General features: G+C 41.7%; 1 protein-coding gene across 2 annotated transcripts in view; it reads right to left on the reverse strand.

Annotated features, from left to right (window-relative positions):
* Positions 1–22,871, reverse strand: part of ASB6 (ankyrin repeat and SOCS box containing 6) — a 504,325-nt gene that overhangs the window by 464,461 nt on the left and 16,993 nt on the right. For both annotated transcript variants that reach the window (XM_044058564.1, XM_044058565.1), the window contains exon 2: positions 19,122–19,306. In XM_044058564.1, coding sequence (XP_043914499.1) covers positions 19,122–19,243 — 122 coding nt within the window. In that variant the 5' untranslated portion in view covers positions 19,244–19,306. The remainder of the gene's footprint in view (positions 1–19,121; positions 19,307–22,871) is intronic.

Consider the following 22,871-nt stretch of genomic DNA (forward strand, 5'->3'; position numbering starts at 1 on the left):
GGTTGGAGGTGGTGGTGTGGTGTGGACATCCAGAGTGATTAGATTATGGTCTGATCTAACCAGTGATGGGTTGACCTCCGATGTGGAACACCTGTCACCCATGTTGGTGATGACCAGTTCCAATATGTTTTCACCTCTGGTAGGGGACTTTACCAGCTGATCCAGGGCATTTGAGTTGATAAATTCCAGGAAGCACTGGACCTGGGAGTTTGTACTCAAGTTAATGGTAGGGTAATAGAAATTGCCCAATATCAGGGTGTTCGGTAGGACCTTCATGTTTTCCAGTGTCTCCAGAAAGGCAGAGTGGTGGTCCTGGGGCATGGAGTGTGATCTGTAGCAGGCCACAATTTGCACTGCAGATTTGCCTGATGTTAGTTTCACATGGATGATCTCGGAGGTATCATGCTGCATCACTAACCTGGAGGTGTAGGTATCCTTGATGAATATGGATACACCCTCTCCTTTTGTGTTTCAGTCCATGTTATGTGGCCACAATGTGTGGTATGAGTTGTAGCCCGGTAGTGCTGGGGTGCTCTGCGGAGCCTTGAACCAGGTTTCAGTTACTGCACAGATGTCAACGTTTTCCATACTAAAGAGTGCTTTGAGCATGTGCATTTTGAGATTTAAACTCCTAGCATTGAGTAGCATAACCCTCATTTTTTTATTGGGTTTGACTTTTGAGCCTTGCCTAAAAAAGGTACTATGGCGGCAGCAAGAGCCTTGGCCATTATTTGAAAGCCTAGGGGTGACAGGTGCAAGCTGTCTCTTGCGAAGCAACAAGGCTCGTCAAGCATGTCGTCCCAGGCTGACCGACACTGGATCCCCTTTGAATGACACCAGAAGCTTAGCCAATTGTTGAAATTGATCATTTATTTCTTTATACTGTGGTATCATTCTTGGTGAGGGTAGGATGCTACTCGGGGTCAGGGTCATACCTGCCTGGGCTACACAATCAGAGAGCTCTTCCATGTCTCTTTTCATGTAGTCCAGGGAGGTACGCCTTAGGTCATTCACACCAACATGAACAATGACAGTCATATTTGTACTTGTTCTGGAGTGACCCGAGTGCTTGTTTTATGTGGCGGATTCTGGCTCCCAACAGGCAGCTAACAGTAACCTTATCCAGCCTAGTGAGTGGGACGCCAGTGTGCCTGACCATAGAGTCGCCTATTACTAGTATGTTAGGTATGTTATTTCACTTTAAGGGCTGTGATTGTGCGGCACACTGATTTTGTATTATGTGTTGTCTGGTTTGTGACGGGAGGTGCAGGTTTTGTGGGTGCCTGCTTTGGAGCTCTCTGATGCTTTTGCAGGTTTTTATTTAGAGCCTCCGAGTATGATTTTGTGTATTTATGTGTATTTTTGCCAGTGCTGGTTTAGTAGGTCTATGTGAGGCTGGAGGTGTGGTGCAAGTGTTAACCTTCTCCTCATGACTGCCTGTTCCAGTCTTGGGAGGAGAGAGCTTAGCCTCCAATTTAGCTATATAATTGCATATCTCGCATATGTTAATGTTTTGTGGTAGGAGGAGAGGGTTGTCTGTGTACATGAGGCAGTTGTAACATTGCCTCAGGATACCCAGGTTCACCAGCTGGACTGGAGAGTATACCTGAAATTGCCCTTTGGTCATGCTTGAATAATAGGGTGAGCTGCTTAGTCGCTTGGTTGGTGAAGGGTGAATAATGAGCCTTGCCCTGCAGGGCCATCAAGTGTTGGGGTATATTAGTGCTTGGTATTCGGTCTGAGCAAGTGCTGGACTATAGAATGCTTTTTAAGTACTTAGGTTGAGAGTTAGACTACTTTCAAGGGAAAAACTGAAGAAGAGACTTGGTGGAGCCAGGATAAATTTAGCCCTAGCTAACCGGCGCTGCCCGGACGTGCAAAACCATGCAAACGCGGTTTTTATAGCAGGGAAATGAAAGAGATAGAAATTAGCCCAAAATGGCCTATAAACTACTAACTTCTGGGCTGGAACCACTCCTCCTGGGACAGATGGCTGCTCAAAGCTCCCTCTCTCACAGGTGAACAGAGAAACCTCCCTCTATCCAAGTAAGGTATGGGTAACTCAGAAAATTGTAACACAGACCTGAATTCAGCACTAGCCTGAAAACTGAACTATACTAGCTTAGAAAGGTGGGAAACAAGGAAACATTTTTTTTGTTTTTTAAAAGATAAGGCAAAATCAGTACAAAAAATACACTTAAAACAGCTTTAGATGACTACAAGCAATCAGAAAAGGCTTTTAAACAAACTACCCAATTATCCAGTTAAAAGAAACAGGCCCAAGCACATGGCAGCAACAGTAACCCCTGCAGCACTCACTGGTAAACCCCAGAACTTTCTAGCAAATTCCAGGCTTGGTACAGTCTCAGTGAAGTACAAGAGTGAGTCAGCAAACTCAAAGCATGGCCCCCAACCCAGTTTCATTGCCAACTGTTGTAACTGTGTTGGAAACCAAGAATAAGAACGGGAAAAATGTTTAGCTTTTGGTCAACAATGCCACAAATGGAATAATTTCAAAAGATTTTGTAAATCAAAAGGCCCCCATTCTTTTATTAAAAGGGAAGATTTTAAGAAAGGAGTTGATCGGTTAGGCAGTGGCAATTTTGCTCTTTATGTTGATGGTGTGTCTGTACTTCATGAAACACTTTATGCAGTAGAGTTAAGGACAAAGAATGAAGTATTTTCTACTGTTCGGATGAATGGCAAACCCACAGAGCTCAAAGTTGACAAAGGTTTCAAGTGCAATGTTATGTCAACAGAAACATTTGCCAGAGTATGTACAGCAGAAAGGCTTGATTTGGCAAGGTGTGTAAAACTTGTTGCTTACGGAGGTAAATGAATTTAAACCGAAGGCTCAGTAATGCTTTCATGTTACACTGCTGGGAGAAGCTATGACTTGTTATTTTATGTGGTCAAGAGGCATGTCCAGTCATTAGGGCTCACAGACAGTTTGAAAATGGGACTGCTTTCATTTAATAAGGAAGTCCACCATGTTAGCTTGAAAGACCACTACTCTAATTTTGCCCAGTACATTTTTTCTACCTATACTGATCTTGTCCAAGACAAACTAGGCAAACTTACAGTTGTGTACTCCCTGAAGTTAGAACCAGAGGTCAATAAAGTTATCATGCCAGCACGCAAAGTTCCAATAGCCATGGACAGAGCCAAAGCAGAGTTAGATAGAATGGTGTGACAAGGCGTGATTTATCCAGTTGCAATTGCACCTGAATGGTTATCTTCCATGGTGGTATCTCACAAGAAAGTTCATATGACATCAGAATATGTATTTATCCACGAGATTTGAACAAAGCATTAAAAAGTCCTCATCATCCAATGCACACAGTTTAAGAAGTCACAGTCTTGATGCCAAATGCCACCATTTTTCAGTCCTTGATGCATAGAGTTCATTTTGGGAAATTCAGCTTGACAAAAAATTCTCATTGCTCACTACTTTCAGTACTCCATTTGGCAGGTACAGATTTTTGAGAATGCCACTTGGGATAAACTCTGCAAGTGAAGTCTTTCAGCGAGCAATGGAGCAAATGTTTTCTGGGTATCCTTGTGGTATTATAGTAGACATACTGGTAGGAGATCATAGTAAAGCATAGCATGACAGAAACCTCAGAAAAGTTCTAGAAAGGGCACATCAAGTGAATCTTAAGCTCAGCCCACACAAATGCAAGTTCTGGCTACAAGAAGTTACTTATGTTGGTAATTTATTTACCAGTACAGGCTTATGACCAGACCCTTCAAAGCAAAACAGCCATTCTCGAGATGCCAGCTCCCGACAATGTTAAAGCCCTGCAATGTTATCTTGGCATGGTTAACTACCTAGGCAAGTTTATTCCAGACTTGAGCCAACTTTCAGCACCACTCAGAGAGCCGACACGTAAAGATGTATCCTGGTCCTGGTTAGAGCAACACCAAAGAGCTTTCAATGTCCTGAAACAGAGAATTGCTAGTCCACCAACTCTCAGATACTATGACGTTCACAAACCAGTTATACTTTCCTGTGATGCTTCAAAATTTGGTCTTGGTGCAGTCATTCTACAAGAGGATCAACCTGTTGCCTCAACATCAAGAACTCTTACCCAAACTGAAATGTAGTATGCCCAGAATGAGAAAGAGATCTTGACAATTGTGTTGGCATGTTCCACGTTCATGTTTATAGTAGACCCATCCAGATCGAAATGGACCACCAACCATTAGTCACTATATGGGGAAAGCTTATGCATTCAACTCCAACCAGACTGAAATGTACAATGCCGAGACTGCAAAAGTACAATTTCAATCTTGTCTACAAGAAAGGCAAACTTCTTTATCTTGCTGATACCTCATCTGGATCACCCAGAAATACCACAGAACAGCATGAGAATGAGAACCTTGATTTTGAGTCATGGAAGCGAGAAATATTCTTACACACGCCTTGATGAGCTGAAAAATCACACAGCCACAGATTCAGTTATACAAAGGCTCAACCACTTTATCAATCATAGATGGCCATCAAAGCAATCTACCATTACCTCAAGAAATGCAACCTTATTTTCCAGACAGAGATGAGATTTTTGTCCGACAAAAGGTATCATTATGAAATGTCCGAAACTAATTGCTCCAAAGTCCTTGGAACAAGAGTACATCACTATCTTGCATCATGGTCACCCAGGAACAGAATCTACCAAAAGGGCAAGAGAACTAGTATTCTGGCCTTCTGTGTCACAAGACACAGAGAGTGCACTTTTATCTTGTTCAGTGTGCAATATTACAAAGCCACATCAACAGAAGGAACCACTCCAGCTTAACCAGATTCCGGATCTACCTTGGTCGACAATAGCCAAAGACATTTTCAAGTGGAACGGTCAACATTATCTGGGGTTAGTAGACTCTTACTCCCAGTTGGTTTGAGATTGACCTACTTCCTAACCTACAATCAAGTACTGTCATGACAGAAATGAAATGTCATTCTGCTGTTCATGGATGTCTACACAAAGTTATTTCTGACAATGGCACGCAGTTTAAACTAACAGTTCAAAAGATTTGCTGAAGAATGGGACTTTACTCATTTCACAAGTAGTCCAGATTATCCAAAGTTAAACGGTTTGGCAGAACGTGCAGTGCAACATGCAAAACAGTTATAGAAGTCAAAATGAGACAATAGTGATGTTTTTCTGAACCTCTTAAATCTCAGAAATGTTCCTTGTGATAAACATCTTAGATCAGCTGCTCAGAGACCTCTGTCGAGACAAACCAAAACCACACTACCAATCAGTAGTCAACTGTTGGCTTCTTGTATCAAGAACAGATCAGTGAAAGCCAAACTGTTTAAGAAACGCCTATCCCAGAAGTCCTACTACAATAAGACCAGAAAACTACTCAATCCATTACAAGAAGGAGAAGTGGTAAGGATGCAAACATTCAAAGGTTATGACCGGATTGGTGGTGTGAATAATATTGGTGCAGAGCAGAGACCATACATTATAGAATCAGAAGGAGCATTTTTATGTGGAATCGGAAGCATTTGAGGCCAGTGTCTTGAACCTACACCACACAGCAGATAGCCTGCGAGAGAGACTCTCTCAAAGTGAGTTGTCCAGTGTTTCAATTCCTGAGGAAGCTCCAGAGGACATTTCTGTTCTTGTGATGAATCTAGAAGTTCCTGATACGAGTTGTGCACATCAAATGGTCTCTGTTGCTAAATTCTGTCCCAACTGTTACGTTACGAGATATAGTTGAATCTCGAAACCCTGTAGCAGATATGAAGCAACTTAGACATGAACACTGTTTTGTTTCCAATGTACATAGTAATACATGTCTAGCTCTGATATTGCTTTGCATGAAGGGCAGTCTTTTTAAGAGGGTGGATGTAGATCAATGTGTGTGTATACACCTTTAAGAAGCTATCCAAGGACTTGCAAAAGTGTATAAATACTGAGCACGTGTGAGCCTGACTGCCATTTTGTAGTAAGTGAGATGAGAGTATGTATGTATTTAAGCATTGCTTGCTAACTAATTCATTCGTATTTAATGATGCTGCTATCCATCCTGATACGTTTCTATGTATTAAAGCCATTAAATGAAAATCCCAGCCTTCTTGTTATATGTGTTGGAAACGAACGAACAACAGACATGATGTAAAGAGTACAGGCTTTATACTGTTTCGTTTTATCACTGACTTTTTATGCTGCACAAAGCCAACTTGCCCCCCATCAAATTTTCTCTCTAGATTAAAAAGAAAATTACAAATTTCTTTTGTAAACAAGAGAAACCAAAGGCTAGATGGATCACAGTACTGTTACACCCACTACAAGGTGGATTGGCAGGCCCATCCCAGATTTTGAATTATGCACAATGGCAGCAAGGACTAACGTACTTTAGCTCATCAAATTTGAATTATAAGGTTACCAAAAAATATATAATGTTAAAGAAGAAAGGATGGGTAAACAAGCTATAAATAAGGTTGAATGAAAAAAAGGAGAACTGTGGGAATGCAAGGCTGATATTAGAGATTTTAAGGGGTGCTAGGTGTGCAAAGGAGGTAACAAAAACACATGGTTGGAAGAAATATTACCAATACATACAAATAAAAGTGTTGTGGACCCCTAAGGATGGACATGAACACAAACTTAAAAATACTGTCATGATTTAATAGGGTCTATATTATGCGATCGAACAGTCTCTACTTCAAACACATAATCGACACATATACAGTGAACGCTGTAAACCGCGGCCACATCCACAAATTGTTCTTCGGGAAAAAATTCACGTGGCCATAAAATAAGTGGGGCCACCCCACCCCGATGAGAGTGTGTGTGTGTGTGGGTGTGGGGGGGGGGCTGTGCCTTCCCCCAACTAAATATACCAACTCCGAGACTGTGCTACATTGAAGAAAAGGGCAACTTCTGATAACGGACAACTGAATCCCCCCCCACCCCGAGGAAAATATTTGCGGACGTGGCCATTTGCGTTTACAGCATCCGCTGTATATGTGTCGAATACTATGTGTTCAAACACTAGACTCTTCGATCACATAATATAGACCAGATTTAATATACTGGGAACAGCTGATGAATGCAGAGAAATCAGGGTTTGGACATGTCTAAAGCTAAATTAAAGGTGTGTTAAAGAGATGTATGGGCAGCTAATTACATTTCTTAAACAAATTAAACTTTACTTGACTGACTCTCATGGGTTAAAATGGCAAAAGGGAACTAGAAATGAACCCCAAGACAAAAAAAAAAAAAAAGATGTGGTTCATCATGCATATAAAGTTTTGGTGGGTATCAGGCAAGTAAAGACAAATAATTTAAGACTGGAATGGGAGGGGAGTTTAATTCCACAGATTGCAAAATAAAGATGGAGAGAGTTAGTTTCCAGCCCTAAATATTTGCTAATATATACAGAAATGTTAGATTTTCTACACTGTAAGGCTTGTTTAAATGTTTTTACATGCCTTCTAGGCTGGAAAAGATGTTTCCTTTCCTTCTATCGTTAGACATAGTATTTTTGTCCCATAATGTGTTAAATAAGAAATGGAGTGGTTGCCAGACTTCTATACCTGCCATAAAAGTGATCTGCTCCCTTACTGATACCACCTAACCTTGTCAACCACAGCTTGGTCTTACAGCTGCTTAGTTTGAGTTTCCTTAAATAAAGCATCATTATCATGGAACACTTTTCTGTGGTGCTTTATTTTACCTATCTCAGAATACGCAGTGTTATATTCTGTTACAAAATAAGTATTCTAAGTTTAGAAGTCACCAGAAGTGCCAGTACATGACTTGTATATGTCACCATTACTGTCAGTGATAGTTATTCACCTCACTGTCTGCCAATATGCTAGTGTCATTTCATTATGTCAATATCCCCCATTAATAAGCATATCAAGAACTTCAGAGGCATCTTCAAAATAATCAAAATGTATACCACACAAACCTTTTAGCACATATCAGGTTTCCAAAGAGACAGATTCAATTAAATGAACACGGTGAAAGCTATTGCCACTTATTAAATTCCTTGTGGTAATAGGCTCTTTATAATTTTGTACAAATGCTCTTACCCACCGTAGCTGTTATTGTAATATCCAAATAATCAACTTGTAGCCCAAACCTACTGTTGATGAAATCAACTGAAAAACAGTTCAGATCATCGAGGCCCCCTTTGCAAAAATATATCAAATCGTCCACATAAATAAAAAAGTGTTCAGTGTAATACTGAAAGAAGATACTATTGTAAATCAGTGTACTACCCTGGAGAACACTGTTAAATAAATTTCTCAAATTAGACAAACAAACTGGCATATAAAGGTGTAAAAGCAGGTACCTACTGCAGTACCCTTACTATGCTGACATGATGTACCATCAACTGTATTAAAAAAAAAAAAAAAACGTTATTAGTTATACAAATACAACAGTAAACCTTAAAGGGCTGTCAAGAACAAATGCCTAAAAGGCTTCTAAATCATGCTGCATTTGTATATTTATTTTATAACAGTGTAAGAAACTTCTCTGTGTTGAAGATTTTCAGTCCATGTATTTCTAGTTAATCACTGTATATTAATCTGATCAGACAATAGTAGTAGAAGTAGCGAACTTAAACCCGTCTTAAGTCAAAACAAAAAATAATGATAGTAATGCTGTACAATTATATATTTTCTAAGTATTCGAAAGTAATCCAAACAAGGCAGGCAGTCTGTTTCCAGTCGAAAATCCTTTATTAAGTACACAGACAAGCGATCCAAGTAAAACAAAAATAGAGTAATAATTTCCTCACAAGCTTTCTAAAATATATATATATATGTATATATATATATATATATATATATACATACATATATACATTATATATATATATATATATATATATATATATATATATATATATATATATATATATACATACACACACTTTTTATCAGGCATGGGAGTGGTTTATTGTGCTGTTCAATAAAGTGTTATTGGTAAACATGTTAAATTCACATTCCTTCCCCCATCAGTGTGACATTCGAGCTGGTCCTATCCTACTTAGTAGCTGTCATAATAATATATAACCCTTATAAAATTTATAATTATGTGGTACCTCAACTAGCAATTCAAAAATTATGTGGTACCTCTTATTTAACCAGATTATCAAGTCTGTGGTTGGCTGGAAATATATCAACCTTAGTTCATTTGGCAATCAAAAAATATATAGGTTCATAGGTTCATAATAGGCTATCTGCCCTAGGGCATTTATAAGCCTAGCCAGAATGTGTTTGGCTTTCGCCACCCATTTTAAATTAATTTTGCTATGCCCTTTTTTTGAGGTTAGTATACTATGCCTCTGTCTAACAGTGACACAGAAGTCATACCCGGGGTAAACCTATGATCTCCCATCCACTCATCAAGATTCCTCTTGAAGAGAGTCAATGAGGGACTCTGCCTAACCTGGACTGGGATTTTATTCCAGAGTGAAGGGAGCCTCTGGGTTATGAATCTGTCCCTCCAGCATGTCCTATTTATTTCAGTGCTGAGGTTCAAGTCTCTCGAGCGTGTAGCTCGATAGGATTTGGATTTTCTGAGGTGCAGCATGTCCATTAATTCCGGGTTGGACATGGCTTTATACGTCAGGCACAGATCGCCTCTGAACAGGCGATATGCCACTGAATATAAATATATACATACACATTTACACATTTTGCATGTAAAAATAAATTTCTATTTTCATAACCTATTGTTAACAAAGATCGCTTTCGTCCTTCTAGACTTCTTCAGGTCTGTGTACAAGAACCCTAAAAACAATCTATAAAAATATATATAATTGTATAATTAGTTAGTATTGTTATTGCACATCATTTTGAATAAAGTGGAAAAAAGAACCAGAAAAAAATAAAAAATAAGAAAAAAATGTATGTACGATGACGGAAACAAAATATACACTTAAATTACAACTGATTTAAAACAGTATTTAAAACCAAATTGGTAGAATAAAAAAATAAAATACAATTAAGTCATGTAAACGATGTGGCAATTTTCTAAGTTCCAGTGCACTTTTAATTGAACAGTAGTAGTTAGTTGATATATTTCCAGCCATGTAGTACATTGTCTTGGATAATCTACTTAATAATCTGATTAAATAAGAGCTACCACATCATTATAAATTTTATTTAAAGTACATAAGGGTTATATATTATTATGACAGCTGCTAAGTAGGGCAGGACCAGCTCAAATGTCACACTGATGGGAGAAGGGATGCGGATTTAACGTGTACCAATAACAATTTGTTTAACAGCACAATAAACCACTTCCATGCCTGATAAAAAGTATATATATATTTAGAAAGCTTGTGAGGAAATTATTACTCTATTTTTGTTTTACTTGGATCACTTGTCTGTGTACTTAATAAAGGATTTTCGACTGGAAACAAACAGACTGCCTGCCTTGCTTGGATTACTTTTGAATACTTAGTAATGCTGTACAATTATATATTTTCTATTATTATTTTTTGTTTTGTTTTGACTTGACGAGTTTAAGTTTGCTACTTCTACTACTATTGTCTGATCTGATTAATATACAGTGATCAACTAAAATATATGGACTGAAAATCTTCCACACAGAGAAGTTTCTTACACTGTTTTGCTTTTGGACCCACTACACTTTAGTGGGTTGTTTTGACACTTCGGGGATACCACAGCGATTACTTGTTTTTTGTATATTTATTTTAAAGTCAGTCCACAACATCCACCCCAAAATTACAGCTTTAATTCTCTCAGAAATAATGATCAGAGTCTCTAATGTACAACTCTTAAGTTGCTAGCAGACTGGGATAAAAATAGAGGGTTGCAATTTTCTGGGGGATTCTTCAAAACTTTACATTTTTTTTTTTTTTTTTAAAAATGAGCAACCTTAAAAGTTTCAAAAAACATTTTTTTGGAAACACTGCTTTCATCTAGAAAATTAAATTGTATCCCCTTATAATCAAGGGATACATTCAAATTTCTAATTGCCATAATTTATCACCACATAAATAGTAGTATCCAAAAGATGGCCCATACACATTTTTATAATACTGACCAATGTTCAAAATCACAAAATTACTACCTTTAGCAGCTGGTTCAATTATAATATTCTCATTCTTGCTAAGATTTTTATATTTTTCTCACTGCGCTTTATTATGAATAAAATTATCTTAATTTATACAATTAGCACATTAATCAAGCATTCAATATTAAAATTTAATAAGCAAGAAAATTAACTGCCAAATGCATCGAGGAATAAAACAGTGATGTTATTAGTATCCGACTTAGTAATTTCATTAAGTATAAAATGTACATTCATCTTGACTATTCACATCTGGAGGGGGGCATCCAAAAAAACAAGCTGTGCAAGTAAACTTTTAGTTATGTACTCACCATAACTTCAGATGTTTGGGATCCATCTCGCCTACATTCTGACTGATGGGTTCGGAGCCGATCCCTCGGCTCCGACTCGGCACGCTTATGCCAAAGAGCAAAGTCTCTTATTGGCTGAGCTTACTATATCCCAGGATGCACCACTACCAGTCCCCCAGATCTAGTTTGTCCGCATACATGCACACATGCACGCTCTGATTATATAACATCGTCAGATGAACAAGATAAAAACAGTAGAACTCAAACCGTTCAATCTCTTCTGATCTCCAAGGCAGGGGAAGGAGGGTGGGTATTAGGAATGTGGCGAGATGGATCCCAAACATCTGAAGTTATGGTGAGTACATAACTAAAAGATGTTATGTGATCCTATCTCGCCTACATTCTGACTGATGGGACAGCGCCCTAGCACCTGAATCCTGGGTGGCTCACTGGAAAACACTCCTGAGTACCGTGGAACCAAATGATGCTCGCCCTTTAGATGCCACATCCAATTTATAGTGGGAAATGAAAGTGTGCGGATTGGACCAAGTAGCCGCAGCACAAATCTCCGATATAGCGAGCTTGGAATGAAAAGCTATAGAAGTAGCCATAGCTCTGGTAGAGTGAGCTTTGATAGATGCTGTAAGTTGCTTATTCGAAGAAGAATAAGCCTGAGTTATGCAATCTCTAATCCATTTGGAGATAGTAGCTTTTGTGATGGTTTTACCCAATTTATTGTCTGAGAAGGACACAAACAACTGGTCTGACTTACGAAGTTGCTGAGTCCTGTCTAAATAGAAGCGCAATTGCCTGTGAACATCCAATTTATGGAGAGTGTATTCTGCCTCATTGGAGAATTTTGGGAAGAAAACTGGTAGCTCTAGAGACTGTTGGAGACAGAGATTAGAACAGACCTTAGGGACAAAGGATGGATTAGGCCTAAGTGATACTCTATCCTTGTGGAAAATCAAGTACGGTGGTTTAATAGACAGGGCTTGGAGCTCTGAAACTCTTCTTGCAGAAGTAATTGCAACTAAGAAGGCAGTTTTCCAAGACAGATATTTTAACTCACATGTAGCAGCCGGTTCGAAGGGGAAGATGTCAATGCACGAAGCACTAAATCTAGATCCCACGGAGGGCAGGATGAAAACTGGGGTCTTAACAGACCCGCACCTTTAATGAAAGTTTTGCATAGTCTGCTGCTCATCAATGGAGGATCCATGGACTCGTGAAATTTAGAGATAGCCGCTAGTTGGACTTTAATAGTAGAGACAGAAGATCCTTGATTAAACAGGGATGTTAAGAATTTCAAAACCTCTGGGATAGGAGCAGTGATAGGGTCTAAGCCCTGAGTTGAGCCCAGATAGCAAACCTCTTCCACTTACTGAGGTACAATTTCTTAGTGGTGGGTTTGTGGGCAAGATAAAATGTGAATAACTTCCGGTCTAATGTGTGACTTCTGACTAAAGTCGGAAGTGGAGGAACCAAGCTGTCAACTTCAAGGAGTGAAGGGACTGGTGCTGTTGTCCTGACTGATGAATTAACAGGTCCGGAATTAGGTCTAAAGTCCACGGATCGTCCACATGTTTCTTCAGGTAAGGAAACCATACCTGACGAAGCCAGTATGGGGCAATCAGTATCATTGGACCCCAATTGAGAAGCTTTTTGAATGACTTTGGAGAGAAGTGGAATCGGAGGAAAAGCATAAAGTAGCCCTGTTGGCCAGGGTTGTGCTAGAGCATCCATAGCTGGTACTCCCTGATGTGGAGTCAAGGAGAAGAACCTTTGCACTTGGTGTTTAGTGGAGTTGCAAATAGGTCGCAGCACGGTGTCCCCCATCTCCGGAAAACCTGATCTGCTACTGTTTTGTTTAAGGACCACTCGTGAGGAGAGAGAATTGTCCTGCTTAATCTGTCTGCCAGTATATTCGATTTCCCGGAATGTGGGTCGCTACCAAGAAACGGCTGGTAGCTACTGCCCATTCCCACACCCTCATGGCCTCTCTGCAAAGCGGGTAAGATCTGGTCCCTCCTTGCTTGTTTAGGTACCAGACCACCGACATGTTGTCTGTGTGGATGGCGATTATGCCCTGAGGGAGAAACCTGTGTAAGGCCTGTAGGGATAGAAGTACCGCCCTCATCTCCAATACATTGATGTGGAGAAGAGTTTCGTCTGGAAGCCAGGATCCCTGAACTAACCTGCCCAGACAATGCCCCCCCCCACCCTGTCTGGGAGGCATCTGTCGTCAGGGTGACCACTGGAGAGGGAATAACAAAAGGACTTCCTAGATTTAGATTGGATGTCTGAAGCCACCAGCGAAGGTCCCGTTTGCATGTTTCTGTAATCATGATGGGATGATTGAGGGGAAGGTCCTGAAAGGACCATTGAGTTGACAATAGCCACTGAAGAATCCTCATGTGCAATCTTGCCAGAGGAACTAAAAGAACCGTGGCAGACATTGAACCTAAAACTTGTAGAACCATCCTGGCTGGGGCTTTGGATCTTGAAATCAGAGCTTGAACTTGGCCCTGTAAAGTTTGGATCCTTTCGGCAGGAAGAAAACAGCATCAATTTTGAGTCTATCTCTGCTCCTATGAACCTTATGCTGAGAGGGCAGCAAGACAGACTTTGACCAATTGAATGTAATCCCCAGGGTAGCACCCAGGAGATGGTGGCTTTGAGGTTGTCCATTAGTAGATGCCTGGTGGTGGCAGTCAGGAGCCAGTCGTCCAGATAGGGAAACACTTGGAATCCAAGACTTCTCAGGTGAGCCGTCACTACTGCCAAACACTTGGTGAACACCCTGGGGGCTGTGGTGAGACCAAAGGGCAGTGCACAAAATTGGTAATGACTGACTCCCAGGCTGAAGCGCAGATACCTCCTGGACGCCTGATGTATCGGTATGTGATAATAGGCGTCCTTGAGGTCTATGGAGCACACCCAAACATCCTTCTCCAACAATGGGAGAATGGATTGTAACGTGACCATTCGGAATTTGGATTTCGTGACGGATTGGTTCAGTCTGCTGAGATCCAATATTGGTCTCAGGTCCCCTGTCTTTTTTGGCACTAAAAAGAACCTGGAGTAATTTCTGGATCCAATCTGGTCTGTGGGGACCGGTTGGATGACTCCTTTTTCTAGCAGCTTTAAAGCTTCTGCGGCTGCAATTTCCCTTTGACTGGGTGGTGGGTCCGGGATTTTTTTGGACGGTGGGGGTGAGTATGTGAACGGGATGGTGTAACCTCCGGCAATGATCCGAAGCACCCATCTGTCCTGAGTGATTGACTCCCAGGCTTTTAGGTGCTTGGCAAAACGACACCCGACTGGCTCCGGAGCAGCACAGCCGGGCAATCCCTCATGATGTGTGGGAGGCTGAAGAGCCACGAAAGGACTCGCGGTCTCCAGAATTGCGGGGCCCTCTGCCGCCTCTGGGACGGCATCTCCCAGAAAAATTTCCCCGTCCTCTGCCTCTGGAAGGGGAAGCTTCCTGCTGTTGGGGGAAAAACTTACGTGATTTACGGAACCACATCTTCCCCCCTCCTTTAGCCTTGGGATAAGGCCGAAAGGGAGTGGAATAACGGGCACCTACGGCAGATAAAGTTTTTCCCTCTTGCTCACAGAGGGTAAGGGTGTCTTTAACCTTAGGTCCAAACAAAGAGGACCCATCAAAGGGAGCGTCGGCGAAGGAAGATTTGAAGGCCTCCGCAAACTGACACAAGCGGAGCCAGGCTTGTCTCCGTAGAGCCACGCCTGTGCCTGCCGCTCTACCCGCCCCTTCGGCCGCATAGGAAATGAGCCTCATGGACGAGTTAGAAATTGACGTAAGGATAGCCAACTGAGAGCTAACCGACTGGGCTAGCTGCTCAGGTAGGTTACCCGAGAGGGAATCTGACAGCTCCTTGACCAGATCCCTCTGAAGCCTGGTAAAATGTGCCAAATAATTCAGAGACCTTAAAGTAAAGGCCGCTGAAGTCAGGGTGCGCTTCCGTACCTGTCCATGCTCCTAGACTCCTTATTAGGAGGATGGACGGACGTTGAAGCCTCTGCCACGTCCTGTTGTGTAGCAGATGCCACCACCATGGCATCTACAGCCACGCCTTTAGTGAGGAACTCCTTCTTGGGTGGGGCAGACAAAAATTTATTAGGACGAGAAGGGACTGGTTCCACGGTATCTGGATGTTCCCACGCCCGACAAACCAAATCCAGAAGCTCGTCCAAGGGCGGAGACACCCAGGAGGCGGAGGGCTGAGCCCCAAAGGCCTTGAGGAGCACTGACTCATCAGCAGAGGGGGGTTTGGATATCCAGCCGCCTCGTTGTTTGAGGATCTCTAAGATGTCTGCAAATGAGACATCATCCGAGGACGACTGGGGACCCCTAAGCATCAGCAAGAACAGTGATCGATGTAATAGACTCGGGGGAGTCCACGTGCTTCCTCTTGCACGATCTCTTCCTTGGGGGTTCCTCCGAAGACAACTCCGAAGAACCCTCAGGAGGAGGGGAACCCCCAATGGGGGTAACCTCAGGCCCAGGGGCTCCGCTGCCTACGGACAGGGGAACTGCCAAAGACCCAGTCTCCACGCCCAGGGAAGGTGCCGGTAAAGCCGGAGAGATGGCCGAAGAAGACTTGGCCAAGGCACTCCTCATAGCTCTGAAAGCCGGACCCCCAGAATCCTGGGAGTGTCCGGTTCCTGGAGCCATGATAGCCGACGGAAGTCCCGCAGAAGCACCGAGAGGGAGGCTCGGAACCGAAAGCATAGGTCCCAAACATCACCCCGGGTCCAGCCGAAGAAGTCCGTGTACCAAACTCGGACCCGAAGGCCCGGGTTCGAGTAAGGGTCGGAGCCGACCCTAAGATCTCCACCGGCTCCAACAGCACCTGCTCCGACGGAGCCGAAGCGGTCGGAGGAGGAATAGCAATGGGATGGGCCTGGGCTATCGGCTCCGAAGCCAACTGGGTCGGAGCCGAAACAAATTTTTGGAAGACTGGGGACTGGAACAGTCTTTGGAGCACCCTGTCTATATCTGAATCCGACATCCTCGAAGACCGAGAGGATACTGAACGGGTTCGAGATGGCCTTTCCAACGGCCCCAAGGGGCTAGGGGACCGGCACCGAGGCGACCCGATGACTATCGGCGCCGAAGGAATACCCACACTAGATTCCATCGGTGCCGAGGTGGACTTCGGCGCCGAGGAGGAAGTGTCTGAGCGGGCAACCCTTGTTGGGTCCGAGGCCAGTGGGGCCGCGAAGGTGACCGCCTCGATGCCCCAGCCATCGGCTCCGAAACCAGAGGAGTCGAGACTGGTGGCATCGAGGCAGACCGTTCCGCCCTCGGCTCCGAAGTCCTTGGAGCCGAAGGAGAAGCCTGCCTATGTCTTTTGGCGGTCGGATCCGACGGACTGGTCGGAGCAGACGCCCTTTTCTTTTTAGTAGGAGAAAGAGAGGATGCCAAGGCTTCTTCAAAGGAAGGTTTTATTAACCCTTTAAGAATCAGTTTATTTTTCCTCTCCTGGAGGACCCTTGAGGAAAAAGCGTGACACACACTGCATGACTCCTGTAAGTGTTTTGCACCCAAACAATACACACAGAGCGAGTGATCGTCTGTGATAGACATTTTGAAATTGCATTTGGTGCATTTTTTAAAGCCCGAAGGCCTAGGATTTTGAGACATTATGGCAAAAAAATCAGTAACCTTGACAGAAAAATACACCTACTTTCTGTTACTGACACTACCTACTACAGTTATCGCTTAGGTAAAGAAAGCATCACAAAATACTAAGGGTACTTTGAAACCCTGTAAGGTTTTAGGAGGGTTGAAAGACCGGGAAGGCCCTAAGATGAAGGAGGCCTAAACCAAACTCAACCCAATCACACAACAAAGTCTTTTCACAAACTCCAAACACACACAAAAGTGAAGAATAGCCGTTAAAACAGCTTTTTATGACAAGAACAGCAAAATTCTGACAGAAAAAAGTTAGTAAATTTACTACTCAGCTCAGCCAGCTCGAGACCACGTCTTCGCAGATTAGCGGCAAACGAGATCTGGGGGACTGGTAGTGGTGCATCCTGGGATATAGTAAGCTCAGCCAATAAGAGACTTCGCTCTTTGGCATAAGCGTGCCGAGTCGGAGCCGAGGGATCGGCTCCGAACCCATCAGTCAGAATGTAGGCGAGATAGGATCACATAACATCTGTGCATTAAATCCAATTTACTGCAAAAGTTAAAGCACTCCATTTTGGCCTTGTATACCTGCAGCACTACTGCTGGTACAAACTCGCCTGAAATAATTCATAAATGGTTGCACTAATTTATACAACTTTACTATAGTAAAAATGACTCTGCTGCCAAGATATCCTTCCTTCAAACTTCTCTTGCCCACAGGGATAACTGGTTAACCATTGGCATAAACACACTGTGATGGTGTCCACACATTCTGTTATTCTTCATCATCATTTCCAGCATATACACCAAGACTGCTGGCTTAGGTCTCCCAATACATGGATTAACTCAGAAGCAGCACTCTTAAAACATTATTTTACAGGAATGACACACTGCACAATATACATGGAAACGGCTACATGCTCGGCAAGCACATCACATGATTCGTGTTTACAACCAAAATTCTGATTCTTCCAGCCAAAGTTCTTATGCAAGCTGCCACAAAAATCCAGGTCTAAGATGCATAGTAACAATAATAACCAAAAACACAAGCACAACAGTATAGCTCAAATGCTTACTAGTCACATAGCTACAGTCTCCTTTGGACTATTATACATATACCCAATAACAGACAAACTCCATTACTTAAAACTGACTAAACTTTAAACAGACATCCTAAAAATATTCAGACTTCATGTTCCATACAAAACAGCTTTATCATCCTGTTAAAAACATTCATGGAGGTTTTAACAAGAATAGTTACTTATACCAGGTGAATTAACTATTCCAAACTATTTCTGTCAGCAAGTGCTCTTTGCTGGAGATATCCCAAACAATTAAATAGCAGTTTGAAGGGTATTTGCCTTTTAAACTGCCATACAAGCCTGAAGTCCACTATCAATGCATGCAAAGGAGTACAAGACCATGATCTCTCCTTGGTGATACAGTAAGAATCTTCCAAGTGCAGGGAAGTGGCATCAGAATGCATTTAATTCCAAGCTCATTATTACAAATTACAAAATGTATTAAAAACACATTTTCCTTAATAATACATGTAATTCTGCACTTTTACTACATTTACTAAAATAGGGATGGAAACGGTCTTCTACTGCACTTGGAAATATTTTCACACACTGCAAATTAGCATAAATAAGGACATCAGAGACAAGTATTCCACGGTGGTACATCGGTAGCGTTGTTACCTCACAGCAAGAGGTTCTCCCGTTCGATTCTCGGCTTGGCTTGGGAGTGCCTTCTGTGTGGAGTCTGTATGTCCTCCCCGCAGTTGGGTAGCGTTCGAAAGACATGCGTAAGCAAATGGGCGTGCCTTCGTTGAAGGTTGGGCGTCGAGCTGGCACCTCGGCGTTTCGTAAAAAAATCTACTGCCAATCATTAGCGGACCGGAGTTCCGATGTGGCGACCCCTAACCGGTAAAAAGCCAAAAGACAAACAAACAAACAAACAAGGACATCAGAGACACATTTAATATAAGATGTCAATCTATCAAAAGGCAATGCACCGATGTTTCACCACAATTTCAATCTGTATCCTCTACAGATTTTTTGTTTGAAAAACAAAATGGCACACACTTAGAATTACCTCCTCTCTTCCAGCTTTGTCTTCCATTTTTCAGGATCATCTATTCTAAGAACACCAACAATTTCATCTACAAGTGGCTGATACTCAAAGATGATTCTGCGGAATCCATGCAGGAAAGGCATGCTGATGAAGTGCTTCTCAGTTCAACTGAATTAGTTTAGCTTAACATGCCAGGATGTGATAACCTGCAACAGAACAAAAACATGTACATCATCCTTAATTTTTAAGGTATTAAGAAGAAAAAATCCCTTAAGTTATTTTTCCCCCCTTCAAATACAGTGATACATATTTTTATTTTAGAATTAGATTAGAAATATACTGTTTGTAACGATTTTAAAATTCTGCCCTTTATTTCACAAACACCCAGCACTCAAATTCAAGCACATATTAATCTGTAAACTAGCTGCAACCACATATATACTACTACGACTCCACCCATATCTCAAGGAGTCTTGCGCTACTCTTCAACTTATGCTTACCTCCACCACCTGTTGCTAGGCACCAGTCTCAGTTTCCAGCTGCATGACTGTACGGAGCAGAAACAGAATTACAAACAAAAAATGGCATCAGCATGGCCAGACAGTGCATAGGGACAACTCCAAATTGCATCGCTTGCAAAGTACTATAACTGCCACAGGTGATGGAGGGCCAGACAGGAATGCTTGATTGACCAACTAAAAAAAAAAAAAAAAAAAAAAGAACCTCCTCCCTTAAACACGAAAGCTGGTTTTCAATCTATATCCAGGTCCCATCACCTATCAATGTTTATTATTCAGCCTATTACCGTCTTACTGGAGAGCATTGATTTGGTGATGGGGAAGCAGTCATATTCTACTAGGAATCATCGTGCATGTTGAAAACAAGCCATATCACCCCCCCAACACGCACACACAGACACGACAGCATGCATTTGGCTGTTCAGTCCTCTTACCCACTACATGTTCCTCTAAGACAAGGATAGCAATCTTTCTTGGTTGTGAAAAAGGTGGGGGATCTTGACACCATCTGGAAGACAATGTTTCCGGTTTAGACTAGGGGATTCCCAACTGGCAGAACAATGGGAACAGGACTGGGAGGGGGCTTCACAACAAATATCCACTGTAGGTTGAACTTATTAAGTACAAGTATTCTAGCACCACCAATGTCATGCCATTCCACACATTTTCAGGGGAGTGATGCACCACACTGTGAGCCTTCTAGTAGTAGGAGAGAATACAAACGTATGATGGGCATTCACTGGGGCTACCAGTCACCCAAGGTCAGCAGGGGAGAAGAAAAGATCGTAGTACTGTGAAGTACTCATCATAACAATGCCGCTTTAATATACAAGCCTTGGTATAGTACTCTTTGGACTTCTGCATTAGGACAGCTTGGTGAGTTTTTTTTTTTTTTTAAATTCCCAGTCCACTAGACTTCACCCACTATTCCATCCATGGTCCCCTGTGTTAAGATAACCGCAAAGTTCCTTCCTGATATGCAACATGAAACTCACCCCAAATGAGACATGAATAGATTTAATACAGCAAAATAATAAAGTGGCACCAGATGGAGGAAGGAATTTGTCTCATGGCCAAAGCTTAGTTCACGAAGCTGCATCATCACGATGAGCACCTCACATAACTGTTGCATCTCCCTTTTATATACTTTGGCTAAAGGAACTTAGAGTCCAGCTGAGCCACTGCTTCTCATTGTGTGTATTTATTTGTTTACATTTATGCATCCAATGCTGCTGCAGACACAAGAGTAGATAAATTACTGTCAAACATTTAGATGTAGTCTGTCAGACCATGGTTGTTCTGGGGAGTGAGAGGAGAGGTGAAGCAGTAGACAGTATGAGAAAGCAAAGGATAATCACTTGAGCTTTGTTAAGCGATCATCAATATGCTTTGTTAACAGAGGCAATGCTTGTTTCTGAGAGCAACAAGTTGAAATACATTACTGTTACAATTTTACGTTAAATAACAATAAAACAACACAGGTATACACAAAGTGGCTTTGTTTGGAGAGGCAAGCTGTTGTGTATGAAAAAGTCAGGGACACTATATTTATTTGATCATTCCTAAATGAACATGTATATGTCTTGTTGGGGGGAGGGGGGCAGTGCATACATCTGACAAGTTGAAATACATACCTGCAACAACTCAACTTCACTGTAATAACAGTCAAACGTTACAGGTGTACACATTCGAAAAGCATTTATCTCTAGGGTGTGGGTAGACAGACTAAGTGTAAAGGCAAAAACATTGTATGTGCTTCATCATTATTGATGAACATCCATATGGCTTGCAGGAAAGGCATTGAATGTGTAAGTGCAATAAAAGATAAACTTTAAGAAATGGCAAAAATAACACAGTTTATCTGACATCAGTGACATGCAAAGAAAATATCTGTATTTAGGGAGTGGGAGGGCAGGCAGTGTGAAGCAAAAGGGATGCCACTGAGACAAGGTCATTGCACATGCCCAGTGGATGAGGAGGGGAGGCAAGATGCATGTGGTGGCATTAGATATGACATTTACTTGATCATTATTAACTAACTGTCATTCTGTCTCATTGGTGGAGGGGTGGTGCATGTGTGTGACAGTGTGTTGAAATACTATACTATGGCAATTATTTATTTTACTTTGACCCCACTCCAACATCTGAGTTTGGGGGAAGACAGTCTGTCTACAAAAGTGATCAATCTGTGCAGTTTCTTAATCAAAGTTGAACATCTGCTTATGTACCTTGCCAGGGACAGGCTGTGTGTGTGTGCGTGTGTATGAGAGAAAGAGATTTATCTGGAGACTATCTGACTTTATCAAAGGAGGAGCACTCTATAACCTTACCAAGAGAGACATTCTGCTGAGGTATTTTGTGTCCAGAAGGAGTCATAACTAGTTTTTGTGATATTTGAGGAAAGCAATGAAAACACAGCACATGTAGTTCAATAATCAAGAATAATTTTAACAGCATCCAAATTGCAAGGTTTTCTAGATTAAGTTCACAACAAACACCATTTTTTTCTTTTCCCTGCTGAGGCAAAAATACACTGTGTAAAACCAAATGCACACATTGTGCTTTTACTCACATAAACCAAAACATATAAAACTAAAATTGCAATTTGACCCTGAAAGTTTTACCAGCCAACTACCTGAAATGCTCATATAGAAAAATGAAATAAATAATACCAAAAACTATAAAATAACACTTGCTTTTTCCATATCTCTGCACCTAAAAGCACAATCTGAGTAGAGTTTATAGCTGAATATCCAAAACTGCACGCACAACTTGAGTCCAGTTTATACTGAATATCCAAAACCACTCTCCAAAAAGTGTTTCTAAAAATATACGTCAGCTGTTTTAGAAATATAATCCTATATCGATAGGTACCACCAAAGTTCGGGTTTCTATCAGAACGACGAAACGGCAAAACAGCGAACATGCTTAGATCGAACCAAACTGATCAAAGCTGCAGAACCTCAAATGGCCACAAAAGCAATTTTTCCCAGTGAAAAAAAAGTGCTGGGTCATTGTCAGGGCTTTGCCGTTTCCTCCAATGCAGTGTGATCTCGGAGTTGGCATATTTAAGTGGGGGGTGAAGCCTTTGTGTTTAGATTTGTTTTTTTTTTTTTTTTGTTTTTTGTTGGCTCAGTGATTTTCTTCCTAGGGGGAAAAAATTCAGTTGTGGCCATTCGAGGTTTAGCAGGTTCAGTCATTTTGGCTTGATCTAAGCGCGTTCGCTAATTTGCGGTTTCGTCTTTCTAATATA

The sequence above is a fragment of the Protopterus annectens genome, chromosome 16.part0 (assembly GCF_019279795.1).
Source record: "Protopterus annectens isolate FY-2018-M chromosome 16.part0, PAN1.0, whole genome shotgun sequence".
NCBI classification, from domain to species: domain Eukaryota; kingdom Metazoa; phylum Chordata; order Ceratodontiformes; family Protopteridae; genus Protopterus; species Protopterus annectens.